The sequence below is a fragment of the Acinonyx jubatus genome, chromosome B1 (assembly GCF_027475565.1).
Source record: "Acinonyx jubatus isolate Ajub_Pintada_27869175 chromosome B1, VMU_Ajub_asm_v1.0, whole genome shotgun sequence".
Taxonomy (NCBI): Eukaryota; Metazoa; Chordata; class Mammalia; order Carnivora; family Felidae; genus Acinonyx; species Acinonyx jubatus.
In genome coordinates this window covers 189,472,564-189,495,838 of record NC_069382.1, presented here as the reverse complement: position 1 = coordinate 189,495,838, position 23,275 = coordinate 189,472,564, and the positions used below count along the sequence as shown (strand labels likewise).

General features: G+C 41.5%; 1 protein-coding gene across 1 annotated transcript in view; it reads right to left on the bottom strand.

Moving 5' to 3' along the window:
* Positions 1-208: 208 nt before the first annotated feature.
* TAPT1 (transmembrane anterior posterior transformation 1) overlaps positions 209-23,275 on the bottom strand; it is a 68,932-nt gene continuing 45,865 nt past the window's right edge. Inside the window, exons 9-14 of the mRNA XM_027041227.2 lie at positions 16,074-16,183; positions 14,637-14,696; positions 14,195-14,263; positions 8,998-9,074; positions 5,331-5,491; positions 209-2,345 (exon numbers count right to left, since the gene is read on the bottom strand). Coding sequence (XP_026897028.2) covers positions 2,128-2,345; positions 5,331-5,491; positions 8,998-9,074; positions 14,195-14,263; positions 14,637-14,696; positions 16,074-16,183 — 695 coding nt within the window. The 3' untranslated portion in view covers positions 209-2,127. The remainder of the gene's footprint in view (positions 2,346-5,330; positions 5,492-8,997; positions 9,075-14,194; positions 14,264-14,636; positions 14,697-16,073; positions 16,184-23,275) is intronic.

The window sequence follows — 23,275 nt, the reverse complement described above, 5'->3', positions numbered from 1 at the left end:
AGATATTAAACAATCTATGATCAAGTACCATCCTTTTTTTTTTTTTTTCAGGATAAAAATCAAACATTTTGCCACCATTAAGACCAAAAGAAGAATTCAAATTAGACAGTCCTGTCACTTGTCAATTAGAAGTAAATTCTTATTACAGAGTGGGAAATTTATGCCAGCAAATATAGCAACAAACCTTATTAAAATAAATTCAGTGACCTTTTTAAAAAAGATTACAAAATTGAATTTATTGAGTTTCACACAAGATGCACTTATAAAATTAGTATCGAATGCCATTTTAGCAGAAGAAATGAACATCATTCCCAACTCCCAATATATCCTGCAAAGGAAATGAAATCTTCCGAAAATGACAGCACAATAATAACAGGCTAATTCAAGCTGAGTGGAAGGATATACCCAAATCATATTCTCGCACGGATCAGGGCTACATTTGGCAAAGTTCCCCCCCAAACTATTCCATTCACATGGACACTGTTCCTTTTGGTGGTGAAGAGGGGATAGAAAAAAAGTATAATTCTAAAATGGGGCTTCATTGAAACGTATACAAAAGTCTTTTCATTTTTAACTTAAAATACATCCTGGTTTCACCGAAGTATTTCAGTAGGACTTTCTTTTCTACCCTATGTGAACATTAACCTTCAGATTTCCTTAGCTGATGCAAAACATTAAAATCCACTTCCATATTTCTCATGAAGAAGTCAAATGTTAAAGCTTGCTTTATATTTCGCCCAGGAAATAGAGAAATCCCCTAAAATTACTTTCTGCAGGTCACATGCTTGAAATATCAGCACAACAGCTGAACTTCAAAATGAAAACATCAAAGGAAATGATAGTGAACAGTAGAACATCTGGACATTTTGAAATGAGACGCTGTAAAATTTTTATAAAAATGCAGAAAGGTTCCTCGAGATAAAACTGGTGGGGAATAACTTGTCCTATGCTGTAGGCCACAAACTAGTAGTTAAACAGAAATGGAATCTTGATCTCAAACAAAGCCAAGAAGCACCTTTGGCTGCTGTTCCCAGCGTCCAGACACAAAGGTCTCCCCACACAGTGGCCCACAGGCCCCGAGCCCATGGGCACCCCCAGCTCGGGCACACCCACGGACACTCCAGTCAGAAAGACTGACGCGTTTTTTAAGCCCAAGCAAGATGCTGCCCAAACCGCTTAGAATATTTACTTTAAAACTGTCACTTTAAAAACTCAGTTCAAGTGGACACCTTAAAAACCTTCGGGTTTTATACAATGACAATCCTGCAGCCCACTCGACATCCGATCCTTTTAACTGTAACAATTTGTGAAGCAATTAGTTTTAAAGCGAAACTGGTTAACTATACATGAAAGTTAACACTGCTCTGCTTTTTCAGTATAAAAAGTGCCTTTTCATAAGGGTATTTCTATTCTCTCCATTGCAACTGAACAACGCACAGCTCACATTTTGCTTTAAAGAGTAAACTGAAAAATCATGAAACGTTTTCTCTGTGATGCATAACTTTCATTAATGAATATTTTGTAAATAAACAAACTGGCTTAGGGTTTCTTCCTATAAAATGCTACTATTCACCATGAATTATTTTAGGTAGCCTTTTATTCTGATTAATTCAGATACATCTTCAAGGATTATTCTGGTGGTAAGAACATTTATCTTGACTTAAGTTTTAATCTTTTTTTTTTTTTTTTAATGCTTTGGCAGATGAAGTCAAGTCTGAAACCTGTTTGTGAAAACAGTATGAGCTGGAAAGGTAATGTCATGGCAGAAGCTTCACAGTTTTCCAGGTGTATCCTTGTATGGAAGAGGCCTCGAGGGAGAATTCGAGGTTCTGGAAGCGCGGACGGATACGGCAAAGTGATTGGGAGGTGGCCCCCGTGAGGCCCGGAAGTGACTGCCCTCTGCCAAGCCGGGGGCTCCTCCTCACCCGTCAGGTTCCAGAGTCCAGGCTGGAGGTCGCTGCTGTTCTGTGACCTGACCTTCAGCCAGACCACGTCACCGGAAGAAAGATATTAAGATTCGCTTTCCATTAATAATTTAAGTTTTTAAATAAATATTTAAGTGCCAGTTTTTGCATCTGTCCAGCCCAGTAGCAGAGCGTCTCCCGCCCCAGGACTTGGCCGCAGAGCTCAGTCGATTCGGTTTCCACAGATTGTGAACCTGTCTACCTCCAGCAAATCTTTCTTTGAGGATCTGTGCTTTAATTCAGAGCTTTCCTGCGTTATGTCCTTCTCATCACCATCTGGAGTCGTCAGAAACTGATCAGAACTGCTTGTGACAAGTAAGGGTATGACGTTTTCTTTCGGATGAACAGGCTGGCTGGTGACCGAAGCAGACAAGTTTTCTTCTGTGGAAAAAGAGATGCCGTTGTTTAGAAAAGGATTTCCCCTCAATTTATAATAAATACAAGCATACCAACAGAGTGGCAATGAGAAAAGGTGTCCCCATTCATCTTCTAGGTAGAGCGAGTGATAACCGAATAGCATGTGGCATGTCAGCGGCCATGGTTTATCATGAAACTCAGTGGCTATGCCATTTCTGTTTGCTCAATAAAATTCTACAGAAGGGCTATTATGTGGATCCTGAGAAACTCAACAGAAGACCGGCGGGGAGGAGAAGAGGGGAAAAAAAAGTTACAGAGAGGGAAGGAGGCAAACCATAAGAGACTCTTAAATACTGAGAATAAACTGAAGGTTGATGGAGGGGTGGGGGGAGGGAAAGTGGGTGATGGGCACGGAGGAGGGCACCTGTTGGGAGGAGCACTGGGTGTTGTATGGAAATCAATTTGACAATAAGTTCCATATTAAAAAAAATTCCACAGAGGGATATTATGTGGATAGCATCACACAAATAATACCACCACCTGACTTTGGTATCAGAACTCCTCTCTAACAAACTCCCTCCCTGCATAACCAGGTCCTAATATGATTGTTGCTTCAACAGTTAACACTGGCTCCTGCGCTCAAGACGTCAAGGAGAAGCCGACTCTAACACATCCTACCTCTCCTGGGTACCGGCACCAGCCCTTTTTTTGTCCCCCCTGCCCAGGACAAAAATCAAACATTTTGCCACCATTAAGACCCAAAGAAGAATTCAAATTAGACAGTCCTGTCACTTGTCAATTAGAAGTAAATTCTTATTACAGAGTGGGCAATTTGTGAAATGAGGTGCTGTAAGATTTAGCTCGACTCAGCAGTTCACCTGCGGGAAGTCCAAAACAGGGAGAAACAGACCGACCGACGAGACCCAAATGTGTACTCTGGGTCACAGGAGTCCTGGAACCCGGCTTGCGGGACGGCTCGGGCAGGGCCTGCAGCCACCGATCTCTGCATCACACATTCAGTCCTTAGGAGAGCAGCTTCATCAAGGTAAGAATGACAGCACGTGAGCTGAACATACTTAAGATGAATAATCTGATGGGTGTGGACACACGCATACATCTGTACAAACCACCGCCACGATCGACCGTGAACACGGAGTCTATTTTCTTGCCCTCCCTGCTGCCCCCACCCCCACTGCTGTCCTTTGCTTCTTTAAGAGCATGACGAACATGACGCTTGTTTTGAGAGCTGCCCCTCTTTTCATCCTTGAATTGAACCTGAGCCACCTGACTTACAACACCTTCCTCAACAGTGTCTGTCTGGCCTGTGGTCTCCTGATCTCCAAAAACACCCTACATGGACACTCACACTCTCGTCCCAAATGCACTTCTTAGTACGTGGCTCTGGAGCCAATGGCCTCGAACTGAGGTGTGCACTTAAAGGTTTCACCTCCTGCGTCCCCCATCAGACTGGACTCCCGACTGCATGACCGACACTCATCTGTCAATGTGCGGAAGGTGCCTAGCGGGACAGAATGCGTGTTGGCCACTATGACTGACCCGGTCGAAACACACGCAATCCCGTGTTACGAAGAGTATTTACATGCTCTCTGTTATGACAAACATTATTTTCCGGTTGTTGGACAAGATTTCACTTTCCTCCTGGCTCCCTAGAAAGCACGCATGAGCACGGCACTCCGTTCAGCCTGGACTTGGCCCCTTCCCACAGCAAACGTCGTACCCGGAATACTGAGCTGCTAGTTCCTGGCTGCTTTTCAGGCTTCTAGACTCGGCTCAGGCCGGCAGGTTTCTGAAGTGCCCTCTCCACCCATCTTCGCCTGGGGCCACTTCTCATCCTTCGAAACTCAGCCCAGGCTTCACCACCTCCAGGAAGGGACCCCGTCCTGTCCCTTCCACACCTGTCTCCAACCCGCTCACGTGTCTGGATTATCCACTTTTACCATCTCCTCTGTCTGTGAGGCCCTGCGGCACGATTTATTTACCTGTGTATCTCCAGGATCCCATATCACCCACACACGGTGGCTCAGTATATTTAAAGATATTTAAAGATAAGTCAATGAACGCAAAGTCCTATGAACAGGTACCACGAGAACCGGGAACTGCCATCTAATGACAAATCTGACGGCAGGGCCCCGCTTCTTCCTCCAAACATTCCAGGCCAGCAGCCCTGGAATCCTCCACTTCTCTCCCACACTGTAAAACTCATCAGCAAATCCTGTGTTCTTCCAGACCTTTCCAGAATCTGGCCAGCTTTCCTGGCTCACACCACTCACCCCGGCTCTGAGCCAAGCAGTCTCCCTGCTGACCTCCGCCTCTGGGCTCACTCTTCCCGAGTCTACTTTCCACAAAGCTCACAGCTGGATCACGTCCCTCCTCTGCTCCAAACCCTGGAACGGCCCCTTCCCCACAGTAAAAGCCACGCTCTTCACAACAGGCAGCAGGGTGGCCTCTCCGATGCCTTCTCCAGTCCCTCACCCATGGCAGGGGTCCACTCCAGCCACCTGGCCTTTGCTGTCCCTCCACACGCCCGGCAGGTTCCTGCCCCGGGCCCTCACACGCACCGGCTGCTGGCACTGAGCCCGGGAAGGCTCTGTCTCCTTGGCTGGGGAAGCTCCTGACTCCCGCTCACACTCCCCTTGGTGGACCCGCTGGAGTTTTCTCTGTAGCACTACCGCCCCTTGGCTCTCTCTGTCTCCCAGTCAGAACCAGTTCTGTCTTCCCCACCAATGTATCCCCTGAGCCTGTCATGTACCAGGTGCTCAAAAATCATCTACTGAATGATGAACACATGGAAAAACTCAGAGCACGGCATGGGGGTGTATCCGCGATGAGATCTAAAATAGAAACATTGAAGACAACTCAGCAAAGTGAAATCAAGTCTTGAAAGCAATGTCAAACATCAACTGAATAGGGATTTCTTCACTAGGGAGAATTCAGACCATTAACTCTGTAGAAAACGATTCACACAGTGATGAAAGGAACAGAACGTACCTTGAGAGGGTTTACATTTGTTCTGTGACTTATGGGGTGGTTTGCCTGATGTGCTGGCCGGAGGAGGATTGAACAACTTTTCTTCCATTTTGGCCTCCTTCACATACTGACATGACTTCCCCAACAGCACGATGCTATTAAGGACTTTCAGGGAGATCAACCTGGAACCAGAAAGAAAGAAACAACCACAGCTGGAATTCATCTCCATGACCACAAACGCCATATCCCGCCACAGCTGCCGAGGAGGTGTGGGGCCTGGGTAGGAGCGTGGCCTGGGGGTCGGAGGCTCGCATCTGGGGTGGACGAGGTTCCCGTGAAAGCCCGAATTCCTGAGGCTGTTTTCCCATAAGGGAAAACTCTTGGTAAATTCCTTAGTCCTCAGTACAAGAGAAAAATTGTACCACTTACAAGTTTTACCTGGTCCCGAGTTATTTAGCATTTACTCTCTTATGCAAAACCAGTACGTGTAGTAAATACAGATAGATGAACCAAAAAGAACTTAAAATCCCATACCCCAGTGCTACTCACTGGGACATTTGGTAGATTATGTCCTGGTAGTGTTTGCTATGACTTTATACTAATTTGTACCTTCCCACTGTTCAGAAATTGGGCCTATTTTACAAGGCACAAGCGGATGGAGTTGGAGGCTGAGCTGATTCTGGGCATCAAGCGCTTGAGTTCAAACCTGATGCGCTGCTTAGAACCCGTGTGGACCTGAGTGAGTTTCTTACCCAGTAGTAAGAGATGATTCTAGTTAAGTGCTCAGAACAGTACTTGGCACACCGAAATGTCAACCAATGTTATTTCATTAGATGCTGGTGTTGTTTTACATAACAATAATATCATTATTATTATTATGAATATTTTCCCTACCAGTTAATGTTCCTCAGTGACATTATTTTAATGGCCTTAAAATATCACTGTTTAGGTTATCATATAACAAAGCCCCCAAAAGCCCTTAACTTTTGGATATTTGGATTATTTCCAGTATTTTGTTTCTATTTAAAAGTTTCTAATTAGGAAAACATAGGTGAAATCTGTATTTCCTTAAGATAAATTCCTAGATAGCTATAATTATTGAAGTGGAATTTCTGGGCCAAAAAATGTGCATGGCATTTTCAGGTACTTGATACAAATCTGACAAAAAAAATCTGAAAAACTGCTCTTCGCGCTGATATGTGCTCACGTGACGTTCTTCAAACGACAAAGAAGCACAGACGTCACTGCCAGCGAGTGAAGAGGCGGCTGCCGTCTCTTATGGCTGAGGGGAGGTCGTGGCAATGACAGGAAGGGGCAAGTCAGTGGGGGTGACGCCAAGAAGGGGCCTGGCAGGAGGTCAGAGCAAGGGGCAGACAGGTTTCCTTCACCGTCCCCAGCCTCTCCAGTCCAGGAGCTCAGAATGCCACCACGAGGGAGGGCCTCACACAGATCCTTGGCCCCGAGGACTTACACGTGCAGAACACCCCCCGGCTCAGCCCCAGGCCCAACTTTGCCGGGAACTCCTTACTCCTACCTTCCATCGCTTCCCTGACACTGCCTTGGGGAAGTCTAACCGGATTCCAAACCTACTAAAGCCAAGCCAGAATTCTTGATTCCGATCCAACCCTCCAAAAAAACAAAAGAAAACAAAACAAAATCACACCCCCGTGTATCTCTTACAGGCTCCCTTGTCACAGTAATTCTACTACCCTGACTGCTGGGCCCCAAACTCTGGAATCACATCGGATTCCTTTTATTCCCTTACACCTCACGTCCCATCACCGCTCGGCAAGTCCTGTCTGGCTCCACTGTCAAAACAAACACACGCCAGCGGACAAATCATTACCACTCCGCCGCGACCACCTCAGTGGCAGCAGCCACGGTCACCTTGGGCCTAAGGTCTGCTTCTCCTGCCACGCACGCTCCAGCCCATTCCCCACGTGGCAGCCGGGTATGGCACGCTCTTCTGCTTGGCAGCCTTCGGGGTCCCTCCCTCAGCTGGAAGCCCAGTGGGGCTGCCGGGTCCCCCCGCTCAGTGCCCTGTCGGGACCGCCACACTCCCGGCCGCTGCTCCTGTTAGACTTGTCCCGCGTCCCCTCTGTGAGTCTGCCATCCTCCCGGGCACCTGCACGGCTCTCTCCCTCACTCCGGCTCTCTTTCCCTCTGTCTGGTCTCCACTGAAAAACACCAGCTCACCAGGGAGGCCCCCGCCTGCTCACAGGCAGCCGTGTCCCTCATTCCGCATCTCCTCACGCTGCTCTTTCGTACTTCCTGATGCCGACCACCAACTGTCGTCTTACGGTGGTTTGCTTTCCTGGTTGCTATTTTTCCACTAGAGTTTCAGTGCCATGAAGGCAGGGCACTGGTCCCACCCCAGGACCAGTACCTGGCGCCTAGAGGGCTCTGACTGAGGCGTGCTGCCCAGATGAGGAGGGCAGAGGCTGCGAGCCTTCCCTCTGCAGCTTGGCCATAGCAAGCCTGGAGGGAAAGAGGCTGAAACTGGGGGGGGTGGGGGTGGGGACAGAGCACTGTGTGCTAGGAGGGTCAACTGAATTCTGACTGGTCTGTACTCAAGGGAGAGTCCTGGGCTTGGTGGAGTTAAGGAATAAAGAAGGCTTCACGGACAAGGTGGTTTGGGAAAGATTTTGGAGGAGGAGAGGGTCATCCGGGCACTACCCTGATCCAAGGCGAATCAGGACACATCAGTCGAGGGGAAAGATCAGTGAGCAGGTATGCCTCTCTGGGCTATCGGGGGGAACAGTGACAAGATGGGGGGGGAACATGGGGGAAGGTCGTGACTTTTCAGTCATTTGGATTGAAGCGCGTCCACTTTGGTGAATTACGCACACACAACAGTCACTAAACGAAGGTTTTTAGGTGTAGTGCACACATGCTTCACTTCCTGGGTTGTGTCACAAGAAAAATACAAGAATATTCTGTTAAACAAACATGGGAGCAATGACAGCAACACCACTCGAGGATGAGGCACAATGCCAAGAACTCTGGAGGGCTGTGTGAGCATCTGGACCAGAGGAGGAGCTCAGGGTTTTAATGTCAAAAAACTGAGAGAGGTGTGTGGTCCCCTGAGCTTCAGACTCTGGGAGTCAGTCCCTGCAGTATGAAGAAGGGGCAGGACCTGAGGGGAAATCCAGACCCCGGACCCCTCGCCTCAACGCAGTTTCTTACGTGCCTCGTGTCAGAGCAAAGCCACGAATCAAGGTGCTGACGATACGGCTTGGGACAATGCGGGGACAGAGGCCTGACAACCACGCGGAGGCATCCGCCTCCTAGAACCTGAGCAAAGCCACGGTGCGGGGAGCCCCAGGGATTAACGGAGTTAAAGGTGTTTTTAAACGCAGGAGAATGTCTGACTGTGATGGCAGATTTTATCGTAAGAGGAAATACGGGTACAACTGAAATCCTAAGCAGAAAGAGCTTTAACGGACTCCTTTCGCTAAAGATTAAAATAAAATCTAAAGTGCTGTTCATACTAGTACCGAATAGCAGCACATTTAACTGAGTCTCACTCAGCAAGTCACGGACACACCTGGAGGCAGGTGCTGCTAAGGGGACCCCGGGACAGTGAGAATGGCTACAGTGTGAGGTGGTTGATATTACTGTCCATTACATCCTGTATTTGTACTTTACTGTATAACCAAAAAACATGTTCCAGAACAGTTAATCTTACCCAAAATAGAAGAGTATGACGCAGGCATACGACAGGATTCCTTGCACTTTAATGGAGCTTGTGACGACTCTGATGAGCTAGTGAGAAACAAACCAAAACAACACACACACACACACAAAACACACAAATCACAGAGTTATTAGTTAATATTTAAAGACCTGTTCACGCTGATTTTAACACTTTAGGTGCACCCCTGTGGCCCCTGTCTGAACCAAGTATGTCGTTCCAGCTTTGACAATTCCTATACAATCTGGCTGCCTGTGACAACTCCTGCGGCTGATTTGGGTCTGTTCAGGCAAACCTAAGATGCCACATTCAGCTGCTGGTGAGTGTCAAGTCGGGCACTACATCCAGGTTCATGAGTGACACATTTAGTTGTACCTCACAGAGATGCAAATCAGCTGATCCTTAAATGAAAAGTCACTCTGGGAAATACAAATGGGTTCATCCTACTGCATGTATCCCCCCGACCAGAGCTAGAACCACTTGGTGGGCATTTCCCTTGTTCTTGCTTTGTCTTTCATGGACTCTTTTTAGGAACCCAAAGGGACCTACAGGGAGGAGAGAGAAAAGGGAGCCTTAGGAGTTTTGTACTGTTACCAAAAAAAACCTGAATAGTATTACAAAATTAATTATAAAGGATGGACGTTTTCTATCTCTTTTGGATAGTTATGGTTAAACACATATTTTCTTCCTTATCTCAGAGAAATATAGGCTGAACAGCACTGTCCTTGGAAATGTGTAGAATGAATCTGGTGGGATCTGTCACCAAAAAATATTTACACATTCCAGGTTAGGCTTCATAATGTACCCGCATATCAGGGTCTAGGGGGACTGCTGCGTGGAAATGGAAAAGTCAGGGAAAATAACTGATATCCACAATGTGAAGTTATCATCAAATCAAGTCTACTAGAGCGTCTTAAGTATCCTAAGACACAGTTTAAACACTATTTACAAATGCTTTCAGTAAAACAACAGCTGGGTGCAGACAGAAGGGACTGTAGTATGCCCAGTGAAGGTCCCTTAGGAGAAAACGGATATGGAAGTCTCCATCTCTCATGCAGGCTGTGACGGGGAGACGACCCCTGGACACACACTTGGGATGCAAGTTAAGACGGCTCTAGGATTTGACTCATGAATATGGAAGGCAAGCCATCTGCCCCCTTCAAGGCTTAAGTAATTTCATTTTTATTTAATATATTCTTAGGTAATTTTAAGATACATAGGTCTAAAGTTTAATTTCCATAAGACCTTAACATAATATTACTTTGTCTGTTTGGGGTCTTTTGTGGTTCCATACAAATTTTAGGATTACTTGTTCTAGCTTCAAGAAGAATGCTGGTGCAATTGTGATTGGGATTGCATTGAATGTGTAGATAGCTTTCGGCAGTATTGACATTTGAACAATATTTATTCTTCCAGTCCATGAGCATGGAATGTTTTTCTATTTCTTCACATCTTTTTCAATTTCCTTCATAAGCTTTCTATAGTTTTCAGCATACAGATCTTTTACATGTTCGGTTAGGTTTATTCCTAGGTATTTTATGCTTCTTGGTGCAACTGTGAATGGGATCAGTTTCTTTGTCTTTCTGTTGCTTCATTGTTAGTGTATAAGAATGCAACTGATTTCTGTACATTGATTTTGTATCCTGCGACTTTGCTGAATTCACATAACAGTTCTAGCAGACTTTTGGTGTGGAGTATCGGGTTTTCCATGTATGTCATCTGCAAAAAGTGAAAGCTTGACTTCATCTTTGCCAATTTTGATGCCTTTGATTTCCTTTTGTTGTCTGATTTCTGATGCTAGAACTTCCAACACTATGTTAAACAACAGTGGTGAGAGTGGACATCCCTGTCATGTTCCTGATCTTAGGGGAAAGCTCTCAGTTTTTCCCCATTGTGATATTATCACAATCCCAGACTTTAGCCTCTACTACAAAGCTGTAATCATCAAGACAGCATGGTATTGGCACAAAAACAGACACATAGACCAATGGAATAGAATAGAGACTCCAGAACTGGACCCACAAAAGTATGGCCAACTAATCTTTGACAAAGCAGGAAAGAATATCCAATGGAAAAAAGACAGTCTCTTTAACAAATGGTGCTGGGAGAACTGGACAGCAACATGCAGAATGATGAAACTAGACCACTTTCTTTCACCATTCACAAAAAAAAACCCTCAAAATGGAAAAAGGACCTGAATGTGAAACAGGAAACCATCAAAACCCTAGAGGAGAAAGCAGGAAAAAACCTCTCTGACCTCAGCCGCAGCAATTTCTTACTTGACACATCCCAAAGGCAAGGGCATTAAAAGCAAAAGTGAACTATTGGGACCTCATGAAGATAAAAAGCTTCTGCACAGCAAAGGGAACAATCAACAACACTAAAAGGCAACCGACAGAATGGGAAAAGATATTTGCAAATGACATATCAAAGGGCTAGTATCCAAAATCTATAAAGAACTCACCAAACTCCACACCCGAAAAACAAATAATCCAGTGAAGAAATGGGCAGAAAACATGAATAGACACTTCTCTAAAGAAGACATCCAGATGGCCAACAGGCACACGAAAAGATGCTCAACGTCGCTCATCAGGGAAATACAAATCAAAACCACAGTGAGATATCACCTCATGCCAGTCAGAGTGGCTAAAATGAACAAATCAGGAGACTATAGGTGCTGGCGGGGATGCGGAGAAATGGGAACCCTCTTGCACTGTTGGTGGGAATGCAGACTGGTGCAGCCACCCTGGAAAACGCTGTGGAGGTTCCTCAAAAAATTAAAGATAGATCTACCCGATGACCCAGCAATAGCACTGCTAGGAATTTACCCAAGGGATACAGGAGTGCTGATGCATAGGGGCACTCGTACCCCAATGTTTATAGCAGCACTTTCAACAATAGCCAAATTAGGGAAAGAGCCTCAATGTCCATCAGCTGATGAATGGATAAAGAAATTGTGGTTCATATACACAATGGAATACTACGTGGCAATGAGAAAGAATGAACTATGGCCTTTTGTAGCAACGTGGATGGAACTGGAGGGTATTATGCTAAGTGAAATAAGTCATACAGTGAAAGACAGATACCATATGTTTTCACTCTTATGTGGATCCTGAGAAACTTAACAGAAACCCATGGGGGAGGGGAAGGGAAAAAAAAAGGGAGGGAGGCAAACCATAAGAGACTCTTAAAAACTGAGAACAAGCTGAGCGTTGATGGGGTGTGGGAGGGAGGGGAGGGTGGGTGATGGGCACGGAGGAGGGCACCTGTTGGGATGAGCACTGGGTGTTGTGTGGAAACCAATTTAACAAAAAATTTCATATTAAAAAAATAATATGCATGAAGCCGCACAATGCCTAAATGAGACTTCAAAAGCAGTTACTATAAATAAAGAAATTTACTTGCAAAAAAAAAAAAAGACCTTAATAAATAATTTCTTTTACTTCTCCTGGACACAAATGCATTTTAGGACATAAGGTAGCATTTAGAGAGAAATTTTGTCACTCGTGGGCCTCAGTTAAAGAATGTGTGGGATTGCTGAGGCCCTGGAATATTCCTCAAGGCTCCTAGCTATCTGCCAAAGCTACTGGCTCACTCTGGAGCTCTGTGAGAAAAGCACTGGAGGAGAAAACCCTCTGGATTCCTGCATAACAGCATAACCCCGTCTGAAAATAACCCCCTAAGCATTTCATTGATCAATTATTAGTTAAACTTAAATCTTTCGGTATAACAATCATAAAAACTCATTTAAGGAATAAAATAAAGGCTGGAGAAAAATTTAAAAATACTAAATTAAAAAAATCTATATTAATTATGAATAGAGTTTTCTGGCAAATAAGTTATTAGATAGTCAATTATTATTTGCAAAGAAGGGCCACATTTAAATCCAATCACTTAACCAATCCTTAAAAGAAAAAAAAAAAATCAGTCAGGCAACCTAGGTTTATCCTTATACTACATGTATCATGATTCCAGTTGTAGGAAACACATGTAGAAAAATTTAGTATTTTATCAATCTCTTATAAAGAATTTTACTCTTTAAAATATCCTGTTTTTCCAAAATTCTAGGAGTTTCTCTTCCCAAACAAAATAAAACTATATTATTATATAATAAACAAGTTACTAACAGAATTGAAAACATTTGGGATGTGGCTGTCTGGAGAGTTACAATGAAATATACATAACATTAAATTTATCAATCTCCCTTCCTCTAAAAAAAGGTCAGGCAAACTGGTCTAAAATACAGTTGGTATCACTTACATCTCTTTTTACATCTCTTAGTTGACTTCCATGACACTTTGCATCTACAGGAGAATTCTAGATGTCCTTTGGCAAAAAGATGGTTGCATTTGTTTTGATGTGAGACTAGGTAGCCAACAAGGAATATAATCAAATACAGGTTTAGCCAGAAAATCTTCTTAATTAATATTATTACAGCCCGATGTGGCTAGTAACTTTCTACAAGGCTGTTCTGAGCAATTCATTAAATTATTCAAGGTTGGTGACATTATCTTGGATTGATCTAATACATTTCAGTGCTATTACTTAAAAAAAAGAAAAAAATATATATATATGATATTTTCTGGGCATAACAGTAAAAATTTTCATTGTAAGGACTTTGGAAAAATTTTAAAAAGTAATGACTATAATGGATAAAGACTACTTCTTCATTTGAGCATACCATAATTTATTGAACCTATTTCATTTCTTTCCAAAATTTTACTACTATAAGTGCCACTGCAATGCATAATCTTGCCTATAAACCATCATGTGCCTTTTATAACTACTTTCTTAGGATAGATTCCTAGAACTGGAATTGCTGCATCAAAGCATTATACTGTTAAACTGCCTTTTAGAAACGTTGGATCGACTTCTTATACTTCCGCTAATACATGCTACAGTGGCCATGCCAATGCCTACCACTAGGCATCTCCATTCAAAAAGAAAAATCTTTGCCAAATGAGTAAGTAAAAATGAGTACTCCCATTGCTAGCAAAGCCATTACATAAAATGGTTTGTTAAAATTATCTACTGGACAGTTCAAAATCCAAAAACATAATGCCACAACTTAAAATTTCCTTCCCATTTTATATCATGTCCTTCTGAAATAAACTTAATGATAATCCACTTATTAGTATTCTGTAATGATGGCTCTCTCATCACAAAAAAAGGGAAAAAAGTATGAACTTACTAAAACAGCTAGTGGGAGAGGAATGAACCCCATCCTCCGTGCCACAGAGTCACTGTAATCAGTATACGCCTGGACAGAGAAAACAGAGAAGGATTACGGCATTTAAAAGGTTCGCTTCCACTCATCAACAGCAAATGTTCTCAACAGGCAAGACTATGCACAAAAACAGAAGCCGGCACCTATTATTGAGTAACTGAGTAAAATACTGTGAACATTATCTAAATGTTCATAAGAAGTTTTAAATCCAAAGTTGTATAACTATTACAATACTACAGAAATCATACCCTGTTTAATATTAAGGACTATTATTATTTTACTAAACACAGTGTAGAGAACAGAGATTAAGAGGAAGTTGAAATTTATGGACCTTTCCCTTAACCAATATTCCATGCTAAATTAAACCACTGTTAATTTCAGACTATGTCTCTGTTATAATGCTCACATTTTTCTGTCGGCTGCTAACAAGGTCAAAAGCAAGGCTGGCTCTATATTCACTGTAGACCTAAAGATAAATAAAAGTGATATATTAAGTAATATAGTGCAAATATACAATGTGCACAGATTCAGACTTTGTAGATGAAAATGTTTAATAATTAACCAGGAAAAAGGTGCTGATCACCAAGCAGACATCTGGGTAGTGTTTCTCTATCTTCCTAGAGTAAGGGTAAAATAGTCCTAATTCCCCCATCTGTTATGTTTACGAGCCTTTCAAACATTTCCCTTCAAAGAGCAATAGTCAATGATTATGACACTGAGAGTTTAGAATTTGGGGAAGAGGGGCTATTTTAAGTAGTGTAATATATATATATATATAAATTTGACATTTTAAATGAAAAGTTTAAAAAATTATTGACTGTCTCTCTCTCTATATATATATGTACATAGACTGTCTATATATAACGATAATGATGCCTTCTTCAAAAAATGGATGCTCTGCAAGATATAAAACTGAGAGAACATAGAAGTTATGAAGGGACTGTAAACTGTCATTTCACTAAAAACTGCACTGAATCAAGTTTATTAATTTTGACTTCAGATGCTGAGAAGACGATTCCATTCTGTACTGAGGAAGCCAAGAGAGTAAACAGTGAAATGACTCGATCACTGCTTTACAAAAGAATACAAAATCTTATTTAAATATATATCAAATCATCACATAGTAGCAGTTGCAACCACATTAGATTTCTGAAATAGTACCTTCTGAGACAGTACTATAACAAGACAAAGTATAAACCAAATAAAATGTAGGAAACTGATGAAATTAATGTTTATTTTGGGCCTGAGGCAGGAATGGGGAAGATGCTAGGAACTCCCATGGTTTTGTACCCTGAGCCTACAGCACATGTCTATTTCTGGAAACTCCACAGAACAGCTGGCTGAAACACAAAACAAATCTCTCGAATGCTTTCACCAAAAAGTATAAGGCTCTTGTTTTCTAGAACTTTTCAGAAATCTATAATCACAGAAAAAAAATCCATTTTTAAATATAAAATACTTAAAAAAAAACCTAGCCAGAGGGAACAGTTTTGATAGTCTAATGCTTAAATAGAAACAATGGGATTTGTATAAGTTTAAGTAAACAAATTATGATGCTATTAACAGTTTATAATGATTCTGAGTCAGTGACACTCTACTCTGACCTGAACTATTGGCCGAACTATAGTCCCACCCAAAAGTATGGAACAGGACTGTTCAACATTGAAATAGTGTACTTTCTGTACTATAATTTTCAGAAATTGAAAATTATAATTCTAAATTTAAAGTAGTAGTACTCTTATCTTTATAAACGCAGTAAACCTGGACTCGTCATTTTACAACTTCATAATATTAAGCAGCAGCAGTCAACATTAAACACTGAATTGCTTATTAAAATACATACATCTGCAGTAATGTCATTGAACTTGGTGATAAAGGCATGTTTTACAATATCCACAGCAGTTTCTGATGCAATCACCATACAGACATCTGGAAACAACACCCAGAGGTGATCTAGAAAGTGCAGGGAAAAAGAGACAGTTGAATCTCTTCATAGGAACGGGGTATCATGTACCATAATAGTATCACACAGGCAGCTACAGAAATCTGCAATCTCCACATGGCTCAAATATAATGCTGCCAATAAATGATAACCGAGGCAAAACTAGCATTCAATTAATTATCAAAAAACCTCTATTTTAACAAGTTAAAGGATAATACACTCAATAGATAACCTATTTTGTATTTTCTCTGTGCCAAGCCCTTCAGGGGCAGGTCACAGAGGTGAGTGGAGCCCCTGAATTCCTTCACACAGCTAACACGCTGCTAGGACGACTAATTGAGCAGGCTTGTTATAAAACCCTTTAATTCTATAGCTGCCTGGTATGCTAGTAAATAGCTAGTTGGGACATGTGCTGGAGTCAATGGAACGATCTTCCTCTCTTTGCTCCCTAAGATTCAAAGATTTTGATCAGTTATTTCAGTATCCCACAGATGCAATCTGTCAAGTTTGCGCACCTTTACCATTATTTGTTAAAATGTCAATTCAGTACCAAGTACCTGATAAAAAAATGCAAACAAGTAACCTCCTAAGACCCTGAAGAAGGATGTGAGAGTGTGACAGAGCAAGAAAAAGGTTAGAAATGTCAACAAGGTCCTAGGCAGTTTGGGATCTGGGCACTGGAGGGCAGGGTGGAGAGAATACAGCTCAGGCCATCCGAGCTGACGGTTTTAGTGGGCCTGGCATTGCGTTGAGGTTTTGGGAATCAGGAAACTTTTTTCCACGTCAAATTCTGCCACTAACTAGCTACATGACTTTTGGCAAGTTTCTTCATGACCTAAGTTTCAGTTTCCTAATCTACAAAATAAAAAGCATCTGTATTTCATCACTATGAGAATAAAGACGGACAGCGCAAAGTGCCTGGCACACAAAACAGCTAGCATTACTCTCATGTTATTCATGATCTTGCAGGCTTACAGGAAGCTTCCGTAAATGGCATTTTTTAAGAAAAGAAATTAAACAAAAAGAAACTAAAGAGAGAGTAAAGGAATGATGACTCACCAACATTAAGTGATCCTTTCATCACACCGCCATAGCAGTAATAAAGAAGACCCAAGCAATTTGCTGAAAGTCCCAGGACAAATGAGAATATGACTTCAAACCTCCAGCTGTCAGCAGGCTTAGGACTACTGTCCTTTGGCACAACAGCTTGCTTCAAGACTGCTGATCCCATGTGGGCTCTGCTGAGACCAGCCACACATGCCCTCTACCCAGCCTCATGCAGACACCATATTAGCTGCCGTAGTTGTAAACCAAGAACGCAGCTACACAGAGAAAATCCCAGTGTGTGGAGCACGGCTTTGCTGCCACAACTCAGGCAGACTTTGGATCTATTCAGACAGGAACGCAAGCCACCGTAAAATATATTTCATCTTATGCTTTCCACAAGAAAATTACTTCTGGAAATGTATTTCCAAGATCATATATCTCACTTAACATCTGTTTCTGGTTTCTCATAGGTGCCCGAAGACTAGACTAGCAATGAATCAAAATAAATTAACAAGAAGTTATTAAAAGCCTGGAAAGTGTATCGCATTGAAGGTAATGAATAAAATGCAAAAAATAAGCTTGTTCCTTAAGAACAAGGTTGTATAAAAATGTCAGAAATAAAAAAAACAAACAAAAAAACTCTTAATTACTTGAGACACCTGAGCACATGATTGTTTCCCCACCAAGCTCACTTCAGCATTACCAGACTGTGTTTAACTACCTATTTTCACTATTAGCCTGAGAGTCCTACACATATCTCAGTACTGTCTATGCGGGCCACAGTGCCCAGCCTTATGTAAATGTCTGCTTTATGAATGGATGATGAAAATCCATAGAATGTTATTTTATTTTAGAGAGACAGACGGTGCATGTTAGTGGGGGGAAAGGAGCAGAGGGAGAGAGTGAGGGAGAATTTTTTAAATTTATTTTTTTAAATTTACATCCAGGATAGTTGGCATATAGTGCAACAACGATTTCAGGAATAGATTCTTTAATGCCTGTTACCCATTTAGCCCATTGCCCCCTCCCACAACGCCTCTAGTAATGCTCTATTTGTTCTCCATATTTAAGAGTCTCTTATGTTTTGTCCCCCTCCCTGTTTTTTATATTATTTTTGCTTCCCTTCCCTTCTGTTCATGTTTTGTATCCTAAAGTCCTCGTATGAGTGAAGTCATATATTTGTCTTTCTCTAGCTTCACTTAGCATAATACCCTCCAGTTCCATACACGTAGTTGCAAATGGCAAGATTTCATTCTTTTTGATTGCTAATACTTCATTGTCTATGTATACCACATCTTCTTTATCCATTCATCCATCGATGGACATCTGAGCTCTTTCCATACTTTGGCTATTGTTGATAGTGCTGCTATAAACATGGGGGTGCATGTGTCCCTTCGAAACAGCACACCTGTATCCCTTGGATGAATTACCTAGTAGTGCAATTGCTGGGTCGTAGGGTAGTTCTATTTTTCATTTTTTGAGGGACCTCCACACAGTTTTCCAGAATGGCTGCAACAGTTTGCATTCCCACCAACAATGCAAAAGAGATCCTCTTTCTCCACATCCTCGCAAAAATCTGTTGTTGCCTGAGTTGTAAATATTAGCCACTCTGACAGGTGTGAGGTGGTATCTCACTGTGGTTTTGATTTGTTTTTCCCTGATGATGAGTGATGTGGAGCATTTTTTCATGTGTCGGTTGGCCATCTGGATGTCTTCTTTGGAGAAGTGTCTATTCATGTCTTTTACCCATTTCTTCACTGGATTATTTGTTTTTTGGATGTTGAGTTTGATAAGTTCTTTAAAGAGTTTGGATACTAGCCCTTTATCTGATATGTCGTTTGCAAATATCTTCTCCCACTTCGTCGGTTGCCTTTTATTTTTCCTGATTATTTCCTTCGCTGTGCAGAAGCTTTTTATTTTGAGGAGATCCCAATAGTTCATTTTTGCTTTTGTTTCCCTTGCCTCTGGAGATGTGTTGAGGAAGAAATTGCTGCGGCCAAGATCAAAGAGGTTTTTGCCTGCTTTCTCCTCGAGGATCTTGATGGCTTCCTGTCTTACATTGAGGTCTTTCATCCATTTTGAGTTTATTTTTGGGTATGGTGTAAGAAAGTGGTCCAGATTCATTCTTCTGCATGTCGCTATCCAGTTTTCCCAGAACCACTTGCTGAAGACACTGTCTTTATTCCATTGGATATTCTTTCCTGCTTTGTCAAAGATTAGTTGGCCATATGTTTGTGGGTCCATTTCTGGTTCTCTAGTCTGTTCCATTGATCTGAATGTCTGTTTTTGTGCCAGTACCATACTGTCTTGATGATTACAACTTTGTAGTACAGCTTGAAGTCCGGGTTGTGATGCCTCCTGCTCTGGTTTTCTTTTCCAAGCTTGCTTTGGTTATTTGGGGTCTTTTCTGGTTCCATACAAATTTTAGGACTGTTTGTTCTAGTTCTGTGAAGAATGCTGGTGTTATTTTGATAGGGATTGCATTGAATATGTAGATTGCTTTGGGTGGTATTGACATTTTAACAATATTTGTTCTTTCTATCCAGGAGCATGGTGTGTGCGTGTGTGACTTATTTCTTTCATAAACTTTCTATAATTTCAGAATAGATTTTTCACCTCTTTGGTTAGATTTATTCCTAGGTATTTTATAGTTTTTGGTGCAATTGTAAATGGGATCAATTCCTTGATTTCTCTTTCTGTTGCTTCATTATTGGTATATAGGAATGAAACTGACTTCTGTGCACTGATTTTATATCCTGCAACTTTGCTGAATTCATGGATCAGTTCTAGCAGGTTTTTGGTGGAATCTTTTGGGTGTTCCAATAGAGAGTATCATGTCATCTGCGAAGAGTGAAAGTTTGACCTCCTCCTGGCCGATTTGAATGCCTTTTATTTCTTTGTGTTGTCTGATTGCAGAGGCTAAGACTTCCAATACTATGTCGAATAACAGTGGCAAGAGTGGACATCCCTGTCTTGTTCCTGACCCTAGCGGGAAAGCTCACAGTTTTTCCCCATTGAGGATGATTTTAGCATTAGGTCGTTCACATATGGCTTTTATGATCTCGAGGTATGATTCTTCTATCTCTACTTTCTTGAGGGTATGTATCAAGAAAGGATGCTGTATTTCGTCAAATGCTTTCTCTGCATCTATTGAGAGTATCATGTGGTTCTTGTCCTTTGTTTTATTGATGTGATGAATCATGTTAATTGTTTTGTGGATATTGAACCAGCCCTGCATCCCAGGTATAAATCCCACTTGCTCGTGGTGAATAATTTTTTAATGTATTGTTGGATCCGGCTGGCTAATATCTTGTTGAGGATTTTTGCATCCATGTTCATCCTGGAAATTGGTCTGTAGTTCTCCTTTTTAGTGGGGTCTCTGTCTGGTTTTGAAATCAAGGTAATGCTGGCTTCATAGTAAGAGTTTGGATGTTTTCCTTCCATTTCTATTTTTTGGAACAGTTTCAAGAGAATAGGTGCTAACTCTTGCTAAAATGTTTGGTAGAATTCCCCTGGAAAACCATGTGGCCCTGGACTCTTGTCTTTTGGGAGATTTTTGATTACTAATTTGATTTCTTTACTGGTTGTGGGTCTGTTCAAATTTTCTATTTCTTCCTGTTTCAGTTTTGGTAGTGTATGTTTCTACGAATTTGTCCATTTCTTCCAGATTGCCCATTTTGTTGGCATATAATTGTTCATAATATTCTATTATTGTTTGTATTTCTGCTGTGTTGGTTGTGATCCCTCCTCTTTCATTCTTGATTTTATTTATTTGGGTCCTTTGCTTTTTCTTTTTGATCAAACTGGCTAGGGGTTCGTCAATTTTGTTAACTCTTTCCAAGAACCAGATTCTGGTTTCCTTGATCTGTTCTACTGTTTGTTTGGTTTCGATAGCACTGATTTCTGCTCTAATCTTTATTATTTCCTGTCTTCTGCTGGTTTCAGGTTTTAATTGCTGTTTCTTTTCCAGTTCTTTAAGGTGTAAGGTAAGGTTTTGTATCTGAGATCTTTCTTCCTTCTTTAGGAAGGCCTGGATTGCATATACTTCCCTCTTATGACCACCTTTGCTGTGTCTCCGAGGTTTTGGGCTGTGGTGTTATCATTTTCATTGGCTTCCATGTACTTTTCAATTTCCTCTTTAACTTCTTGGTTAGCCCATTCATTCTTCAGTAGGATGTTTTTTAGTCTACAAATATTTGTTACCTTTCCAAATTTTTTCTTGTGGTTGATTTCAAGTTTCATAGCATTGTGGTCTAAAAATATGCACGGTACGATCTTGATCTTTTTGTACTTGTTGAAGGCTGATTTGTGCCCCAGAATGTGACCTATTCTGGAGAATGTTCCAAGTGCACTGGAGAAGAATGTGAATTCTGCTGCTTTAGGATGAAATGTTCTCAATATATCTTGTTAAGTCCATCTGGTCCAGTGTATCATTCAAAGCCATTGATTCCTTGTTGATTTTCTTTTCAGAAATCTGTCCATTACTGTGAGTGGGGTGTTGAAGTCCCCTACTATTATGGTATTACTATCGATGAGTTTATGTTTGTGATTACTTGATTTATATATTTGGGTGCTCTCACATTTGAAGGATAAATGCTTACAATTGTTATGTCTTCTTGGTGGATAGACCTCTTAGTTATGATATAATGCCCTTCATCTCTTGATACAGTCTTTGTTTTAAAGTCTGGATTGTCTCATATAACTATGGCTGCTCCGGCTTTCTTTTGTTGACCATTAGCATGATGGTTCTCCATCCCCTTATTTTCAATCTGAAGGTGTATTTAGGTCTAAAGTGGGTCTCTTGTAAACAGCATATTGATGGATCTTGTTTTCTTATCCATTCTGTTACCCTATGTCTTTTGATTGGAGCATTTAGTCTACTGACGTTTAGAGTGAGTACTGAAAGATATGAATTTACTGCCATAATGTTGCCTGTAGAATGGAGTTTCTGGTAGAGTTCATTGGTCCTTTCTAGTCTTTGTTGCCTTTGGTCTTTTTTCTTTCTTTCTCTCTTTTTTTCGTCTCCTCTCCTCTCAGAGTCCCCCTTAAAATTTCTGGTAGGGCGGTTCAGTGGTCACAAACTCCTTTAATTTTTGTTTGTCTGGGAAACTTTTTATCTCTCCTTCTATTTTGAAAGACAGCCTTGCTGGATAAAGAATTCTTGGCCGATTTTTCTGATTCAGCACCTTGAATATATCCTGCCACTCCTCTCTGGCCTGCCACGTTTCTGTGGATAGGTCTGCTGCAAACCTGATCTGTCTTCCCTTGTATGATAAGGACTTTTTTTCCCTTGCTGCTTTCATGATTCTCTCCCTGCCTGAGTATTTTGTGAATTTGATTAGGGTATGCCTTATCGATGGTCAGTTTTTGTTGAATCTAATGGGAGTCCTCTGTGCTTCCTGAGTTTTGATGTCTGTGTCTTTCCCCAGGTTAGTAAAGTTTTCCACTATGATTTGCTCACATAACCGTTCTGCCCCTATTGCTCTCTCTTCCTCTTCTGGGACCCCTATGATTCTGATGTTGTTCCTTTGTAATGAGTCACTGATTTCTCTAATTCTTAAATTGTGCTCTTTTGCCTTAGTCTACCTCTTTTTTTCTGCTTCATTTTTCTCCATAAATTTGTCCTCTATATTGCTGAGTCTCTGCTCTGCTTCATCCATCCTTGTCGCCACGGCATCCATTCAAGATTGCAGCTCATTACAACATTTTTTATTTCATCCTGACTGTGTTTTACTTCTTTTATCTCCACAGAAAGGGATTCTTATCTATTTTCAACCCCAGCTAGTATTCTTATTATCGTGATTCTAAATTCTGGTTCAGACATCTTGCTTATATCTGTGTTGATTAAGTCCCTGGTGGTCGTTTCTTCCTGCTATTTCTTTCAGGATGAATTCCTTCATTTTGTCATTTTGGAGAAAGAAAAGTAATTAAGAAGGTAAAATAAATTAAAATAAAAAAAATTAAAAACAACACACACAAAAAATCAAATAAATGATGCTAGATCCTAGGTGTGTTTTGGTCTGGTTGTTGAAAAGAGCTTGATAGATTAAAGAAAA